The 19,366-nt window shown below is 32.5% G+C and overlaps 1 protein-coding gene across 1 annotated transcript; it reads left to right on the top strand.

Annotated features, from left to right (window-relative positions):
* The first annotated feature begins 2,080 nt into the window (after positions 1 to 2,080).
* On the top strand, positions 2,081 to 17,395 carry CSN1S1 (casein alpha s1). The gene is made up of 20 exons (XM_023584409.3): positions 2,081 to 2,109; positions 3,371 to 3,433; positions 5,535 to 5,567; positions 6,011 to 6,031; positions 6,419 to 6,457; positions 6,902 to 6,916; positions 7,520 to 7,543; positions 7,626 to 7,667; positions 8,484 to 8,507; positions 9,068 to 9,091; positions 9,435 to 9,464; positions 10,631 to 10,654; positions 10,999 to 11,040; positions 11,498 to 11,539; positions 12,706 to 12,723; positions 13,902 to 13,928; positions 14,840 to 14,863; positions 15,560 to 15,717; positions 16,272 to 16,311; positions 17,040 to 17,395. Coding segments are annotated over exons 2-19 (639 nt in total). The 5' UTR covers positions 2,081 to 2,109; positions 3,371 to 3,382; the 3' UTR covers positions 16,273 to 16,311; positions 17,040 to 17,395.
* The last annotated feature ends 1,971 nt before the right edge of the window (positions 17,396 to 19,366 follow it).

Below are 19,366 nucleotides of genomic sequence, written 5' to 3'. Positions count from 1 at the left end.
AACCAGAGTGTAGGAGTTGCAAGTCTGTTGAGGCTCAAGGCCTGGCTATCACATGGTCAATCCAGAGATTCAGGTCCCCTGGGTATACACTAAACCCCAGCACCAACTACAGATCCGGTAAAAGTAACAGGAGAGGCTTGTGGACAAAGATCACATCTGAGTCCAGCTCCATCACACAGAAACACAAACTCCAAAGTAGGGCCAACTGACATGGCACTGAACTCCATCTGCCGTGGCCATAGAACCTCTGGGTCTCTGTAGCCCTTAGAAGAACCAATACCTGGGATTGTATCTGCTTTATCTGTCTCTGGGACTCTGCTCAGGTGTGCATAAGGGCAACCCCTCTGATAACCTCCCGGCTCTTTTTAGAGACTCGTAGCCATATAAACTCATTTGTCCTTTCCATCTCCCCTTTTTATTCAGGTTAAAAAGCATTTTTGGGCACGGATTTTTTAAATCATTTTCTAAAAATTCCTCTTAATCACACAGGAGGTGGATGTTATTGAACAAATGGAAACAACTGAGGCACAGCAAGGTCACAGCTGGTTACCAAGAGCCAGGATTTAAATTTACAATTTGACCCCAGATCCTTGGCTTGCAACCACTTAATACCTTGGTATATGTTTGTTTGGATCTGCAGAGACCTATTAACAGAGCATCACAGAAAGAGGAAATTAAGAATGGGTTTTATTTACCCAGTACTATCATAGTCATATTAGACAAAATTTCCCCCAAAGGATTCTATTTTAGTTTCTCTCTCTCAGTGCCAAGGCTCTATTCATTTAATACCTAAGAGCAGTTACTAAGCATTCATTGTGAGCTCTTTCTTGGATTACAAATGCATGGGTTTCTAGAGAAAAACAGTGTTTCACATTTCTCCGTAAGTTTCTTTCTGGAAGGAAAAAACTTTAGCTGTTTTTGCCTCATAAAGGACACTTTCCTAGAAGACTCTTCCATTTTAAACAAACTGTACTGAAAGAACTGACAGACTTGCTTAATTTAGTGCTCTGAGATGAAAGCCTGATGCACAATGAATCTCCTAAAGCAAATTTGAATCTCCAGCAGAATGTGGGGTGACAATATCCAAAACTTAAGTAGTAAAAATTACATCTTGACTGTTAAAGTCTGCGTCTACTTCTAGTTTTTGTAGTAAGTATGAATCCTAAGAATGAATTTTTTCCAGTATCTGGAAGCTGGGAAACAAGGGAGGTCCCTTACATAACCTATTTACATTTTTGCTTCCACAAATGTTCCACATTCGCTTAGGGATTCTGTTGGATTTTCAAAAGCAAATGTGTGATAAGACTAGAGTGACCATGTCTTGGTGTGCCTGGAATTACCCTTGGTTTATGAGTTTGATTATTAGTAGCATCCCCTTTCATTATCAGAAGTGTCCAGTGTTGGATGATCAGTTATATGTTCACCCTATATATGATGCTATTACATTAAGATATTAATATTGACATTCAAATAATCTTTTTTTTCCCTTAATGGGGCAAACACCCATTGGGCCACAATTGATCTAAACATGAGTTTCAAATTTGAACTTTGTTTAGATGGTCAAAACTAATTAAAAAATAAAAGCAAATGGAAAATGATCAAGATAAAGGAAATAAATTTTTATTAAAATCCTGAGGGACTTGGGTATTGCACAGATCCACAATCAACATGTAAAACCAGGTTTTCTCAAATTATAGTGAACTTATATTGTGCAATAATAAGATGGATTTATTTTTAAGAAGTCAAACCTAATTAGTCTTCTTCAATACCTGATTCAAAGAGGACATTGATCCTTGTCCCTAGAGTATTGTATGAAGTTCTCACATTCATAAATTTTTGTATTTTAATTTTGAATACCACTCAATTTCCTGTATAATCTGTTATCAGAGTATGAATCACTTCCTTGTTGAAAAACAATTTCTTAGGAGAGGAACTTAGAAGAAAATTAATTTCCTATTGGGAGAATTCTTAGAATTCAAATAAATCTATTGGTTGAAATGAACCACAAAATTTGCATTTCCTCATCACTAAGTTTAAGTAGGTATGAATGAAGCACATCTGCCACAACCTTGATCTTCAACCAGCTTGCTTCTCAGCCTTAGGTTCAAGGTACTGTATGGCAGATTACTATGGTTACATAGGCTAATCTTCCACCATGCATTAAAATGTATTTATAATTTTTCTGTGCTGACTAATGTTGACACCATCTTAGGATATATTGGCAGCTTAAGTATGCATTTACAAATACTAATACCATCTCAAACTTTAAGTGATAAGTGAATATAGTCTTTTAAAGACCAAATCATTTATGATTTTATAACTAAAATCTCACATTGAAATGGTATATACATAATTTCAAGAGGGAGTTGGGTAAGATGATTTGAATTATTTTTGCCCACTTCTATGGAAAGTTGTTATGCAAAATTATTTCTGATCTTTTATTATAGTTAAGATCATTTCTTGCAGAATATTTCAATACCGTTTTTTGTTCCATGTCTGGGATTTGTTAGTTGCATAAAATTTCACTATGATAGACAATTATAGATAGCTACCGTTGTAAAGAAAGTTAATATTTGGTCTTTTTGAATGGATAAAGCTTGTAAATTCATTTTGGGCTTAGAAATAGTCCTTCTTAGCTAATGCATTTGATTCTACAGGTTGTAAACTGAAGGAGAATGTATATAGTATGTCAGAATTAGCTTGTTGAATAAGATATGAAAAAATGTTAAACTTGATTTTCATTTGGAAGCATTTTTCCAGCACAGATTAAGGTCTGTTTCTGGAGCTCTTGCAACTTGATGGAATTCTGCAAATTAGCCTTAACAAGACGTCTCAGTCTAATGATGACGTCTAAGTCAATCATCATAGTCATGTCATAAATATTCCGAGGTAGCAAAACTTGAATAGTCAAAATCTTTTAAAAAGTAACTGGTGAAGGTTAAAAACACATGATGCACTGAGAGCATTTTCACCAAGGCCAGGATGCTCTCAAAAAGTTTAAAGAAGAAACATATGTTCACAATTAGTTAAAATTCAATGCCAGTTCTCAGTGAATTATAATTTATTACCCACTTTGACGAGTCTGATCTAAGAGCAATTTTACAGTTTAATTTTTGAATTTTAGTGAACAAAAACAATTAAAATGTTGGTATGAAATTGGTATTTCTTAATAATATGAGAGTTAAGCAAGATAACTAGAATGATATAATGTTTATATTGAGCTGCAAAATTAAAAATCATAAATTTATAAAAATACTGCTTCCTAAAAGAACCTATTATCATAATTTGCTCCTTTGTTGGAAAAGTGAGCATTTTTTTCCAATGAAAAAAATTTATTATTACACCTCTTTGTTTTTGGCCATTTTGATAGGTCGTGAGAAACATGAAGCTTCTCATCCTCACCTGCCTTGTGGCCGTTGCCCTTGCTAGGCCTGTAAGTACCTAAAGAATTTAGATGGTTCTAGAATCTATGAAATGACCTGCTACCTCATCAAGTGTTGACTTCTGAGAATAATCTTGAAACACTGAATGAATTCTAATTATTATTCTTGACAAAAATGTAAGAACTTTATTATATAATCATCATTGTGCAGCTCATTGAAAGCCTTAACTGAATAAATATCTGACTTGCACTATAATCATCCTCCAATTGAAAAAAAGACAAAAAAAGACAGTGTTGCGTGATATAATAGTATCAAGGAATGAGATTAAGCTCTTTCCCTGAATCGACTAAAGATTTAACATATTTCTGGACATAGAATTAATGCCCAACGTTTCCTTACCAAATTTAACAAAGCCATATATTCCATTGTATCTTATTTTAATAACCTGTTAAAACTTTATTGGAGATGACTTGTGTCAACCTATTTCCTGAGGAATAGAAAACTGGGCTGATTCTGATGAAACATAGATCAATTTATTGTGGTTACTACAGACAGAAATTAGATAATGCAAATTAAAATAACCTCAAAAAATAGCGTTTGTATTTATACGGATAATCAGGAAAAGCAAAGTTATTCTTTTCCCTTGTTTTATGTAGCTAATGAAAGCAAAAGGAATAAACAAGGGCCTAACTAGAAAAAAATTATTCACATAAAATGGTGATTTCAGATATTGTTGACATTGATGGGGCTCTTATTCTGAGTCTCCCTTTGGATAAGGCAGAATGTCACTCATCAACATAGCCTTATGTTTATGCTACACTCTAAGCCTTAACAAAAAGAAATGTGGGCTTCTTTTGGCAAGTTAACCAAACAAGGATTCAGGTTCCTCAAACACATGCCATTGAAGTTGTTCTTGTCTTGGCCTTTCACAGATGAAATGGATAAAAGACTCTCAGAAAAGAGTTTCTATACCCTTATTACAAAGCAAACACACTTTTTTAAAATGTAATCATTTAATAACTTAATTTTGTTACCATAGACAAAATTGAGATGAATCTGTATGCAATTTAATTGATTTAAAATAAAGTCCAGGTTACATTCAATAGAAAGTATACATTTTCCTAAACTTTGGTTTAAAATAACCTTTAGAGTTATCATGTATCAGGTTCAGAACAGTAAATAATGTGAAATTCTGTTTTCCAAGTAACTTAGGAATTTTTTTTAATTGTACAATACCTGTATATTGTCTTAAAGTTGAAGTTAGTGATTTTTCAGTTTTTCATTACACAGAAGCGTTTAAATAATGTAGTCTTTAAAAATCACATTTGCTTTTGTTATCATTAAAGAATGTACATTACAAAATAAATTCCAAAAAATATCAGACAAAAATACAGAAAAATAATGAAATTGAAAATACCTATAATTACCCAAAACATTTCCCTAATACAGCCATTTATTAATAACATATATATTCTTCATATTTTTTCAGATGAATGCACACATTACACATAACTTTGAAATAAGTTTTGCTTAGGGGTAATTTATCTTTCACCTGAAAAAACAAACAAAATCTATGCACAATTCTATGAATAAGAAATTATAACTTCACCAACATCCCCTTTTTTTCTTGCTAATATTTTCTTAGACTATCAGGCTTTTCATAACATTTTCTAAGTTGGTTCAGATTTTTTTTTCTTTTTTTTTTAAAGAAGTTGTGAGTTTACAAAGCAATTGTGCATAACATACAGGATTACTATACATCACCCCGCCACCAACATCTTGCATTGTTGTGGAATGTTTGTAAGAAATGATGAAAGAACATAATCAATTATTACTGCTAACTATAGTCCACAGCTTACATTTGGTGTATTTTTCCATGAGTCACCCTGTTTTATGCCTTGTACATAGTTTTCTCAATTTTCTGCCATATTCTAAAGAAAGGAAATAACATATCTTCTTCTGATATTTGTTCATAAAATTATGTTGTTTTTTTTCTTTTACACCCAGGGAAACATGTTCTTTTACAAATTTATCTATTAAATTATTCACCTTGTAATGATGCTAGCATTTGTACTATTACTTGTATTTTGTTTTGGTTTTGTCATTTTGATTGCTACTTTTTGTTTTACAATTCATACTTTGTTTTTACAGAAATTTTCATTTAGATATCCAGAATTGAGTAAAGTGAGTATTTGTGTTCTAACAACTCCCTCTAACTGTAGAACTTCAGTGATATATTGAGAGCACATGGACTCCAAACCTGTTCCTCCCTTCTCCATAAGTATCCAGTTTCACATTCACTGAACTATAATTTCTTCAATTCAAGTACTGACTTCATGTTGTTTTTTTCACAAACCTTTAAAGTGGAGGGTGTGTAGACTTAACATAATATCCATGGTACAAAAAGTAATTATTTTACAAGAGAAGTATTCATTATTAAGCAGGATATGTTGACATGCTTTATATTAATAAATTCTTGCGTTCCTGCAATTAAATATGTGATTTAAAATTTGGTCTCATTTTACAAATTTAACTTGAATTTTAAATACCATCTCTAGCACACCCTCTACAACAGCCATTGATCCACCACGCTGTCCAGTAATTGACACGATTTTTTTCCTTTGCAGAATGAACTGGACAGCAGTGAGGTAAGCTATACTTAAGAGAGATACAAGTTTTTTTTCTCCCCCCACCTCTCTCAGATATCTATGCTGAAGTTTGAATATCCAGATCCTACTCAGGTAGCTGGACTAAGCTTTCTATTTTGTTTAAATCTCTAATTTCTTTAGATATTTTTATATTTTTATTAAAATATCTAATAAAGAGTTATTAAATCTCTAGGTCTAGTGAAGAAGGAATCAATTAAGGTGTACCCTTTACATGTTAAAATTAGATCATAAAACTAAAACTAATTTTTTTCTTACAAATAAATTTGCTGGTTTATCTACTTAAATGGAGAATTGTGTTCAAATGAAAACACATGTTAAATTTTGGTAACATCTTAATTTTTATAATTCATAATTTAATTTCAACAGGAAATCCTCAAAGAAAGAAAGCTTCCCAACTTTGTTTTGGTAAGTTTTATTTATTTACTCTAATTATTATACTTATTTTACTTAAAAGATAAACACACATATTCAGGGAAAATGAATTTTTGTTTATAAATATGATTTATTGATTTGACTTGCTCAACCTTTCCCTTTATTCTGCCACCCATAAAGGATATTGAAACTACATATACAAATATTAAAGAGCTGCTTTAAATCTTAATATGTATATGTACATTTGACTCTTTGTAAAACACTTTTTCTTACATTTGTATGATCCATGCAGAAGTTTACAATTTCCATGCTCCTTAAAATGGAATGTCCTTTGTACAAGTAATGCACGTGTGTTTTCTATAGTTTCACAACTTCAGTGTCAGCTAGAACCCTGGACTTTCTGCTCAAGACCATTGTTTTGGATAAAGATAGGAAACCCAACCATGTCTGACTTTTTCTTTTCTTTTCTTTTTATAGCCTATCCAGAGAGAGGTAAGAGAGATAAGCAGGTTTCCATAAGGTAGGGGTTCTTAACAAGGGGTCTGTGAGCTTGAATTGAAATTTAAAAAAAACATTATTCTTGTGGGGCATGTCGATGCAGGTATGATATATTTATTAAATAATACACAGTATAGTATGGACTTAGTAAGGAGTCTGTGGTTTTCACCTGACAGGCAAAGGGATCCATGGGACAAAAAAGGTTAAGAACCCCGGCCATAGGCGATGCTACAGAGTTACCACAGGGAAGCAAATGCACCAATTCTTCACTGCCCTTTCCTGTAAATCAAGTAGGCTTATTGAAACAGAAAAATTCAATCAACAGAATTTAGAAACTTAAATAAAACAATGTCAAATATAACAATCCATAATAACAAAATATATTGAAACAAGATTTTAAAACTTTTAAGTACATTTACATACTTTAAATATACTACTTTACATATAGTGTAGCAACATGTGATGAAGTGATATAACAAGAGAAATTACTAGAGTCACAAAAATATATCCAATTTTGGATTTGTGCTAGCAAAACACAAGGTATGTTTTTCTCATTTATGTCCTTTTCACTAATTTTTTTTCTCTTTGCATCCTAAGGAATACAGCAATGAACAGATCAGGGTAGGTACTATCAATGAAAGTTAAACTAATTTAAATGTTTGCCCTTTTAAAATATTTTACAAGCTACGTTTTATTGTTTTAGCAGAGAGAACTTCTGAGAGAAAAAGGGAGCGATGAATTCAAGGTATCTAAAATTTTCTTAGTATGGCAAAACAGTCTTGTCAAAAAAATTTGTATTTAGCAAATAATTTTTTTCTTATGGAATTTATCCTTTCCTTAAACTTTCAGTTATACTTTCAAAATGACAAATTCTGCTAAGAGTATTAATGGTTACTGGTTTATTGTGTAGCTACAAGGAGACAAAGCATTAGTAAAAAGCAGTTATGGAATCATTTTTTTCGCACTTAATACCAAAGCTGAAAAAAACCCTTAACTAAAGGTATTATATAAAACGTATATCTGCTTTAAGAATGTTTTACATTCCTTGATTACTTAACATATTTTTTAAAATTTTTATTGTGGTAAGATACATCATAACATTTCCCGTTTTTAACCACTTTCATATTTACAATTCAGTGAAGTTAATTAAATTAACAATGTTGTGCTACCACCACCTTCATCAATTACCAAAACTTTTCCACGATCCCAAATAGGAAAGTGCTACCAATTAAGCATTAACCCTCATTACTCAATACTGTATGAGATTATACAATACTTGCCCTTGTGTGTCAGGCTTATTTTACTCACCGTGATGTCTTCATGGCTCATCCACTTTGTAGCATTCCTTATGGCTGAATAATTCAATTGTATGCATATACTACATATAATTCCATTGTATGCATGTATCACATATAATTACATATAATTTTTTTACCTGGTTGTTGATTAGTTTTCAAACAGATTTGGTATTGAGAAACTGTATAGCACTTAGATAAAAATTTTATATCCTTTAACAGTTCTTTGTACCTCTGTTTATTTATTTATATTTTATTTTTTTCAGGCCACCAGGAAGGAATTAAGTGAAGTAAGACCCTTTTTAAAACTTCGTATAGGGAAAGAAATACATAAAACACATTTATGTGTCCTACCCAAAAGAATAAATGAACTTCTAAAGGAAAATTAAGATAACTGTTATGAGTTTAAAGTCTATGGGAAATGTTAGTTCCCTTTATAATACTATGATAATGAAAATAAAACACAATTAACTGGGTGGAGAAAATCCGTTTTGCCTAAATATTTTATGCACCATTGAACCAATGTTCTCCTGTGGTGCACTTTATTTACCACCTTATCTTTAATCCAAGTATTTTGTTTTATATCCAAAAGTCAAGTTATTAAAAAAAGTTAGACTCGGTAAAGGAAAATAGAAGCTTGCTTACTTTCATTTTCTAATACATAGAAAAATTCAAAATGGTTTTTATTAAACTCTGATTAGGGAAGTAAAGTCTGTTACCTCAGGCCAAAGCAGGCTTTTTTGTTTTCCTTATGGGATATTGCTTAGATCTTCTATTTGGCACTTATTTACTTATTATTTTTCATTTGACTCTTTGTCATGAAAACTTAAAATCAATTTTCTTCCTAAAGGAACATGCCATTGCAGATGCTGAGGTAAGGCACTTCCATTCTAGTAAAATTTACACTGGATAGCCCAACCCAACATGGCTTGTCCTTTTATTTTTATCACAAAAATCCATATCAATTTTTAATTCTGCTCAATGATGTACCTGTTTTTGATAAATATGTTTTTGAGTTATTGACTTCCACATTTTTCAGGTAAAAATTGACACACATACTCACCCTAAAACAACAATCGTCCCTGAAGCTTATCATGCCACGAGTTTTAATTCTGACATCCCCAGGGGCAGTAAGCATCTCCGTATAAAAGCATGTACTAGTGTTCTTCCAATTCTAAAGATGTCTGGGTTACTAACACTAGTTTTGTTTCTTTTAGCAGAAAAAGTCTGGAAGCAGTTCAAGTGAGGTAAATGGTGTTGATTTTATATCAGCTGGGAAACAATGTTTATGAAAATTTGTTGTGCTATAATAGTTACATATCCTGTAGTATATATAGTGCCATGTAAGGAAGAAAGAAAGGACATAAGCAACTGTTTGTCACAATATTGTTTCTGAGCAAAGGATTCCGTCTGGCCATCTAAAGTATCCAACTTTTTTTTTCTAAAATTTTCTTTTCCCAGATTTTGAGAGATCTTAAGAATTACGCTTCTAAGCAAATGAAACAATTTTTATTTTGTGTAGAATTAGCCAATTTTAGTTAGTCAGACACTGGAATCCTTGATTTACTGTTTACCTTTTACCTCTTGTTAATCTAGAGAAAGGTAATGTATTAGTTAGCCAAAGGAGTGCTGATGCAAAATACCAGAAATCAGTTGGTTTTTATAAAGGGTATTTATTTGGGATAGGAGCTTACAGATACCAGACCATAAAGCATAAATTACTTCCCTCACCAAAGTCTATTTCCACATGTTGGACCAAGATGGCTGTCGACACCTGACAGGGTTCAGCATCATGGGTTCCTCTCTTCCCAGGTCTTCTCTCTGGACTTAGGGTTCCTCTCTTCCCAGGGTTCCAGCTTCAGCATCCAACTCCAACATTAAGAACCTTTAACTCTGTCCTTTGCCATGCCTTTTATCTGTGAGTCCCCACCCACACACACCCTAGGGTGGGGACTCAACACCCTACTGGCATAAGAGATTTACGTAATTACTTAATCAAGTAAACCTCTGAATCCAATATAACCTAATATGCCTAGATTAAAAGATCAGTTTACAAACATAACTCAATATTTATTTTTGGAATTCATCAATAATATCACACTGCTACAGGTACCAAACATAGAAAGTGATGCGGTCTTCCCTTTGCTTTGGGAAGATCTTAGACCAAGTTATCAAAATGAAGACATTTAACTGGGGCTCTGCTAATTCAGTAAATGTGATCATTTTATAGCTACCTTCCTTGAGCAACCACCTGGTGAAGCAGTGAGAAAGGAAAGATAACACTGAATTTAGCATACCTCATTATTGATTTTGTTTATTCTGGAATTTATGGAATTTCAGCAATGTCTCTTTAGTATTCTTAGCTGTAAATCTATGTCATAAAACTAAATCTGCATGTTTTTATTTTTTAAAGGAAGTCATTCCCAGTAGCACTGAGGTGAGATATATTTCCTAAATTAAAATATTTTATCCAGTGTTTTTAAAATCTACTTAAACATTGGTCGATGTGGGGAGCATGCAGGACACGTTATGTCTGGGGCAGGATTCTAGACATTGGGCAAATAAACAGATGCAAATGTCACTGTACATATAAGACAACAGATCTTACACTGATGAAAGATATAATGAAAAATACTTTTAAAGTTTAAATATTTTTTATTTCAAACTTTAAAAATTTTTTGTATTTTGTTATTTTTAAAATCATTTTTATTTTATCATTTTCCTATTTAAAAAATCTACTTAAATATTACACATAAATATACAATTTTTTTTTTTTTTTAGCAGAAGCACATTCCACAGGAAGAGCTCTATGGACTCAATCTGGTAAAATTTTATTGAAAGTTCACTAGGTCCAATTGTGCAAAGTAATGAATAAGAATGTTTTAAAAATTATTTTTCTTTCTTAATATCTTCTATTTTTTTTAGCTCTTTCCTCTTTTAAAGTAAAACTATTAACTCTACTTTTTACCCTTGTTATCTAATATATGCTTTCAGTTGTATATTTTTGTATGTTACAGTCCCTTTTTGAATTTGAATAAAGTAGTATTTGTGTGGCAACCTACAGATTTGTCCAAACTTCAGTTTGAATCAAAATTCTTTTGACTTTTACCAGCATGTGATGTTAGTCTATGCTAAATCTATCACCTGAATTTTCAAGTGACAAATATTAAACACTATAAAGCAATTGTAATTAAATCAGCTCAAATTATTTGTGGTGGAGATAGCACTAAAGTAGGAATAACTGGACTGAATTATATCCATTGTTTTTCCTCTTAAATAGGAACAAATTCTTAAATGGAACAAATATAAACAACTCCAACAGGTAATATTTTATTTATTAAACAATATCATTTCACTGCAGAATTAGCACATTTTTAAATGGGCTCATTTGAAAAAAAATCTATTTGATTCATTTTCACAAGAATTTATTTAACCCTTGTTGATTTAGTCATATGTTGATCCAGTTTCTATATGCCTAAAGTTGTTTATCATCCGTAATTGCTAATCAGGAGAGAAACTTATTTTGACTGCATTCTGTATGAAATCCTTTTTTAGTATATGTGCTGCCGAAGCGAGCACTGTATGAAGTCCTTTTAACCCTCCCCGTATTCCAGAACTTTTCATGTGTTTTTTCTCAAACTTTTTTCTGGTTGGGGATTTCATAAATATGGTTTTCCATGAGAGCACAGATGTCAAAGTTTGTATTTAAGGGAACAGTCTTCACTCTAGAAGGAATCAGGGCAACGAAACATTAGAATTGCTTCTGTCTACTCTGAGAGAATGAACAAGTTGATCTAATTGCCCCTGAACCTCTGTTTCTTCTTTGTGAAATGGAAATTAGTCCTCGTGTTGAGGATGAAATGTGAGCCTTCTCCTACTCAGTTAGAACTGTGTCTGGCTTGTACCAAGCCCAGAATGTTCATTCCTCTCCCACACAAGTCTGCATTTTTCAGTACTCATAAGGTTCTGACAGCTTTAAGAGCTTTCATCAATGTGTGAGTTTGAATATCAGTATTGTCAAGCTATTCTGAGTATATAGATTAAGAAGAGATCAGGCAGTACAACCCTTTTATCTCTATTGAGCTTTGGTCCTTGAGTCATAGAAGTCTTTCAATTGGGAGGACAAAAATTTTTTAGTTTCCCCAAATAAACTTGACTCACCCAGAACTTTAGAAAAAATGCCTTGTTCTAATTTAGCAAAATTTTCCGTATTTTTAATCAATGTAGGAAATCAATGGATTTCACTTAAACCCGAAATGTTACTCAAGTTTAAATATGCCAGCAACCCACTGGAATACATAGTTACAGATTTTAAAAATTGCCTAAATTTTATTGCCTTAGCTAATACATAGCTAGGCTGTAAGCTGCACATTTATGAGAACCGTAGGGAACTTCCTCATTATAATTCATATTGTATTCCCAGTGCTTAGCATGTTGAATAAATGAATAAAATAAAATTACTAAAACCAATTACTTTCTCTTCCTTAGGAAGCTGTCCATGACCAGGTAAGATTATTTATTAAATGTAAAATAATTTAATATTTATTTCATGTTTTTATGATATATATTCTTTTAATAGAAATATATTTAAAAAGATGAAGTTTTCTACCACCCATATCTGATAATGTTTTATATTGAAATTGCCCTAAGATAAAATGAAAATGACTTAAGTTTCATGGATGATGTCTTAGTGCATTGTGAAATGAATATGTTGTACTAGAGGGTTTCTAAGTAATTTAGAATATTCCTTTTATACAAGACAAACTTAGCAGAGTGAACAAATACAACCACTTCCAATTGGTAGTATTTTGCTTACTATATCACAAAATTTACTGTGGAATTGTTTCTGCTTTTAAATAACCTCACACTCTTAGAGATTTCTTCCTTTTCAAGCTATTATTTCTCACTACCAACCTTCTAAAATGACTAATATAAAATGATATGAGAACTACTTGTGACTATTTAGAAAGGGAGCTAATTTTATTCTGTCTCTCTCAGCTGATCTGGGCATCACATTTATAATTACAACTACTATGAAATGTTAGTCTCCATAGTTAATTGAAATTAATGTACTCTTGACATTCCTTAATATTATACCCTTCCATAAATTTGTCATTCTCCAATTTATATTCAGGGATCTCAACTTCGGTTATTATCATGACCTTTTAAGACCAGGTATTTTGGAAATTTAGTAGTTAATGCACTGTTGAAGACAGTCTGGGGAGATACTAGGTGCCTTTGTCCCAACACCATGTAACTTTCAGTTTTCTCCTGTTAAATTATGTATCAAAAAATACGTAACAGATACTGATTCCTTCCCTTCCCTAAGTTCCACTGATTCTGCAGTGTTTTTGTAGCTTCTGGCTTTTTGAAGGCAGTCACCAATTACTAAGAAATGTTTTGCCATAACATTTCTGATTCTTGTGACTAGTAGGCAATTTCAATCATGAAGCCTAAAGCCCTCTGACTACTACTTGCCATTTGGTAAAGATTAATGAAATATGTTTAATAAAGATCTTGCTTATGTCTGTGGAAAAAAGTTGTCCCTATACAAAAGTGATTGGCAAAGTTAAGGTGCAGTTCCCCAAAGACTAAAAGGGAAGATATTTCAAATTAACTTGTTGCTTCCATCTTTGAAATTTTTTCAGTCTTAAAAATGTAACTCTGAATCTCTTTCTTTCCAGAGAAAGTCTATGAGAGCAGTAAATCAGGTAATTCCCTGTGTTTCAACACTGTCTCAAACTCTGTTTATGAACGGTCACTATTTTTTGACAAAATATTGTGCTAATTTCATTACAGACTAGTGCTGTTAGTACATTAATCTGTTGACCAATTTGGACTCTCCAGTGCTTGTTGCAATATTGCTTTAGAAGCTTAGACCTTGTTGTCTAGGGAAGGTGAAAGAATTCTATAGAAGTCTTTGAGTGAAAATAGCTCCAGTCAACTTTTAAGTCAGGACTATCCCAACTGGCCATTCATGTTATCCAAAAATTTACCTTATTGTACAGTTCATTATACTAGAAAGAACTTAGGTTATAAATCACAGCTCAGACACCGAGTCATATAATCTTTAGCAAATTCTGCATTCTTTTTCAGCTTTGGTTTTTTTATTTGTGAGAAATTGTGTGGTTCTATCAATTTCTTCCCTCTCCAAATTCCTATATCTTGATATTTGCAGTATGTTTATGTGTCATAATTTTTAATGCAGTGGCTCTTGGCTAGTGGTTCTTGGCTGGTGGTGGTGATATTTTTTTTTAAAGAATGTAAAGAAAGTCATAGAGTTTTCTTTGTGACTAGGGAGAAAAAACATTCCCAAAGATTCAAACATCAGGCTTGTCAATCAGTTTTATAAAAATGGTTCCTCACTGAGCATCAGATTTTACCCTCAATTACTTCTGAAATTCTATAATCACTTTTTTTTTACCAAAGACAAAATGTACTTACTCATTTCATGTGAGCTCCAATTTTCCATTGACCTTAATTTTCCTTGCAATTCTAACTAAAGAGAAAACTATATGTACTTGGCTCTTAATCAGGAGTTTTTGGTAGTAATTTAGCAATGTAGCCTACTATGTTGTTCAATAAGGTGTAAATCAATTTTCTTTTTTTTTCCTTTGCTAAGGAACAGGCCCATTTCTACCGTCAGGTACGCTGATTTCATTATGCTTCTTAAATCTAAATAAAGAGAATTTCAGATATATTGGTTTTAATTCTTTTTTTTCCCTAATTTCATAAAAGAGCACATATCTTCATCTTAAATATATAGTTATTTACAATTGTTTCTATGTTAATCTAACCTTAAGTGAAAAGTCATGATAGACCAACAAAAGATATTCCAAATTTTCAGAAAGAAAAATAATGCTTTGAAGGGAGCACTGGGCTAGAAATTGGAAAATTTTTCATTCTATTATTGGCCTTTCCAAAAGCCATCTTAGTTTTCCTTAAGTGGGCGAGCTCTTCCTTTGACTTTGATGTCTTTAAATTTTAGGTCCAAATAGCAAAACATCCTTCCTAGTCAAATGCTCATGAGTTTATAAATAATAAAATAATGAAATTCATGCTATACTTTTGGACTGTGGTCATTGGACCTGTGTATATAATGCAGGCTCTTGGAGTTGAATATTGAGTAGTGACCTCAGAAGTAATTTACTCATCATATCCTAAAAGAGCTTCTGCAAATTTCTTTGTCATGGTTCACTATAGAGAAGAATTTGGTTTCTCATTTACTCTTGTGGAGTAATCTCTTCTGAAGTTAATAGCCAATTCAGGAATGAATGAATGATTCTACTTTTCATGGATTCAAAATAGTGGTTGTTCATACAGTCTTTTCAATTGTCTGTAGCCTTTCCAGCTGTTCTACCAGCCTGATGTCTATCCCTTTGCTTATTGGTATTATCTTCATCATGCCATGCCATTCATGGCTCTTCGAATCCATGAAATTTCTAAACCCATTGCCTCTGAGAACTTTGAAATCACTGGCACTGCTCCATCAGACTGGTGGTAAGTTCATTTAAATTTTATTTAGAAGCTCTGTCAAATGAAATAGAAAGAAAATAGAGAGATTACTATAAGAAATGCTTTAGACTAAGCACAGAAAATCAATGCTTGGTGCCTCTTACTAGAACTTTCCAAAGTGGAAAATTGGTAATGTTTTATTCTGAAGGTAAGGAAAAATCTCTCATAGTAATCCAATTTAGAGCTATGATAAAAGAGTTATGGCATAATTAAACTTTATCCCCCCTTGCACTTTTACTAAACTCCAAATGCCTTCCCTTTTGATTATACCAACCATATACATAAGAACACTGTGTATAGAATAGGGCACAGAATTTCGACCTTCAAGGGTCCTAAATTCATACCTGAACTTTCTGCTTACTTGAAATAATGTAATGATGCTATTTCTTACAACTCTGAAGGCAATTGAATAGAGTAATCTTTGTATAGGAGAACAGTAGTAGATATTCAGTAGGAGCTATTCTATTCCTTGATTTAGTAAAATTGTGTTGCTGACTGTCTTCACTACCTGATTTTAATAGTTTTTGTTCTTTCCAAAGAATTAAGTGAATTCCTGAGGACTGCACAATATGGCCCTTGGTAAGTTTGGAAATTACATCATTGAACCTACCTTCATATAAGAACTATGTGCAACAAAAAGTTCACAGAAGCTGCAGAAGTTTCTTTTTCTCTCTCAAGTTTAGCTTTTTAAGGACACAGATATTTAAAATTATTAAATTAGCTTAGACATTTGGAAATCTTTATTTCATAATCATACTGTGGTTAAATAACAACTTTCACATACTTTTATAATAAACTTCTATATCATTATGGTACAGATGTTACCAATTTTCCTTGAAGATGTGACTTTGAGTCCCTGATGAACTCAAGTGGTTTTGTTCTTTATGATCACTGCAATGGAAATTCTTAGTAAGAAAGTTAAACTGGTCTCTCAACACCATTTGAACATGTCTACAGATTTGTTTTAATTACCTTCCTCTAGTTTTGGAGTTTCTGATTGTTTTTCCTGCCCAATAGTGGAAACTTCTCTTCCAGTAGATCCTGCTACAGAGAGAGCACCATGAATGACAAAGTTCTGACCTATATGGATACCTTTTAATTGCCTTCCCATATCTTCCATGTTACTACAAAAGAAAAATACCTTTTAGTAATTCTCTTTAAAACTTAAAATCAGGAGCAATGAATAAAAATGTCAGTAATAGGAAGACACAATCATTGTGAACTAGACTAGGTTAAGAGCAAATGACTAATGTATTATATCATAAGAGATAAAATATAACTAACAACATATTTCTTTCTATTTTCAGATGTGACTGAATCTCATGCTATTAATTGCTCTTTACGTATAAAACCATCTTATTCGAAGACTTCAACTGTTCTTTGAAATACAAAAATCCCAAATTGAAGGCACTCTTTTTGTGCATTCTCTAATGTGTATTAGATAGCATCTTTTTCTTCAGCTAAATTTTCCTAGTTGATTGTGTGCAAATTCTAGTCATGTCAGGGCACTATGGAAGCCACCTAATTAGAGAATATTAAACTTTCTTTGATGGAAATTTTGTTTAAAAAGTCTTCAATTAGTTACTTCTGTTAGTGCCATCCTTTCAAATGTGTGCAGTGACTTGAGTTTTTTCTTTTCAATAAATTACACTTTAAGGCACAATCCATATTCTGTCATTATTTCATTTAGAAATGTTTACATAATTCTTTTGAGAGTATGCAAGATGTTTTGTTTTCATCATTTTAAAATATTTTCAATCACATTTTTTAAAGTTTTATTCACTTACCATATATTCCATTCAAAGTTTACAATCAATGGTTCTCAGTATAATCTGAGAGTTGTGCTTTCATCGCCACAATCAAATTTTCATTGCTCCAAAAAGATAAACTCCATACCCCTTATATAACCCTACTATTGACACTTGGCATTGGAGCAATACCTTTGTTAAAATTAATGGAAGATTATTAATGTAGTGAATGCTGCTGTGAACTATGATGGTTCAATCATATTTTTAAAGTAATTTTATTGAGATATATTCACATAATCCACCCAAACTGTACAATCAATGGCTTTTAATATAATCAGAGTTGTGTACTCATCACCACCATGAATTTTGGAACATTTTCATTGTTCCAAAAAGAAAAGTCCCCTACCCCTCAGGAGTTACCTCTCAATTCCTCGGTCCTTCTCCAGTCATACATAACTGTTAATCTAATTCTGTCCAAATTTATTTATATTTACATTTTGTCTAAACAGAATCAAACAATATGTAGTATGTTGTCCCTGGTTTCTTTCACTTAACAAAGACCATTCTTATATTTGTACTATAAACCACAGTCCATCATCTACCACAGGGATCATTGTGTTTAAATGTCCACTCTAGTTGTGTCTAATCTACCTAAGTTATACCTGAGTTTATGGCTTTGTAGATTAGATATAACTACTAAAAGTTTTGCTTTCATCATCTGTAACAAATGTTCCACAACAATGCAAGGTATTGATCATGGGGTAAAGCACAGGAGTTGTGTATGATATGCATGATTGTTTTGTAAATTCACAATTTTTACTATACACTTGTTCATGCATGTTCATGAATGCATGATATACTTGAATAAAATTTTTAAAATGAAAAAAAAAAAGTTCACTGAGGACACACAATAACCTGGTCTGGTGAGTTGTTCAGTGTTCTAAACTTTAAAACCCAGCTGACATTCAGCTTTCAGAGTTTGTTCAAAGCTCCATACACAAACCCTACCTGTCTTCTTTTTTTCCATAAATTATTATTTTGTATATTTAAAGAAGCTTTCGATTACATAAATGTTACATAAAAAAATATAAGGGATTCTTATTTGCCCCACTCACTCCTCCACCCAAACTTTCCCACATTAATAACATCTTTCATTAGTGTGGTATATTTGTTAAAATTGATGAACCCATACTGAAGCATTGCTACTAACTATGGGCTACAGTTTACATTATAGTTTACACTTTGTCCCTCATAATTTTGTAAGTTATGACAAAATGGACAATGGCCTATATGCATCACTGCAATGTCATACAGGAAAATTCCAATGTCCAAAAACTGCCCCAATATCACCCATATTCTTCACTCTCCCATTCCTCAGAACCTCTGGTGGCCACTGCCTTTACATCAATGATAAGAATTCTTCCATTGCTAGAATAATAATAAGTCTACAGTAGAATAATAAAGAGTCCACTTTGGTCCATTGTTCATTCACCAATCTTGAGGATTTTTGAATGGTAATGCCCACTCTGTTTTTCATTGAAAGGGGACTTATATCCCATGGGGCAGATGGATGGAGCTATCTTGCTTGCAGTAACAAAAATTCTCTGTTCCTTTGGATAGGCATTGTTCATCATCATCTCCTTGTTAATCTTTGTCCTGTGTGACTCCAATGAACTAAAGAGTATGTGTTACAACTCTGCTGCTGTCCTAATGCTTTAAAAATCACTGGCTTCACTGTGTTAAACAGGTGGCAATCTCTTGCACTACAGGCCAGCTCAATAGACATGGATTGCTCTGCAACAGACTGGGAAAGAAAAATTAGGCATAACACCCAAATATGATTTTCCTTGAAAATCAAGAAATCCATTTAGAATGGGTTCCCTGCC

Source organism: Dasypus novemcinctus, chromosome 1 (assembly GCF_030445035.2).
Source record: "Dasypus novemcinctus isolate mDasNov1 chromosome 1, mDasNov1.1.hap2, whole genome shotgun sequence".
Taxonomy (NCBI): domain Eukaryota; kingdom Metazoa; phylum Chordata; class Mammalia; order Cingulata; family Dasypodidae; genus Dasypus; species Dasypus novemcinctus.
This window is presented reverse-complemented; position numbering and strand designations above follow the sequence as displayed.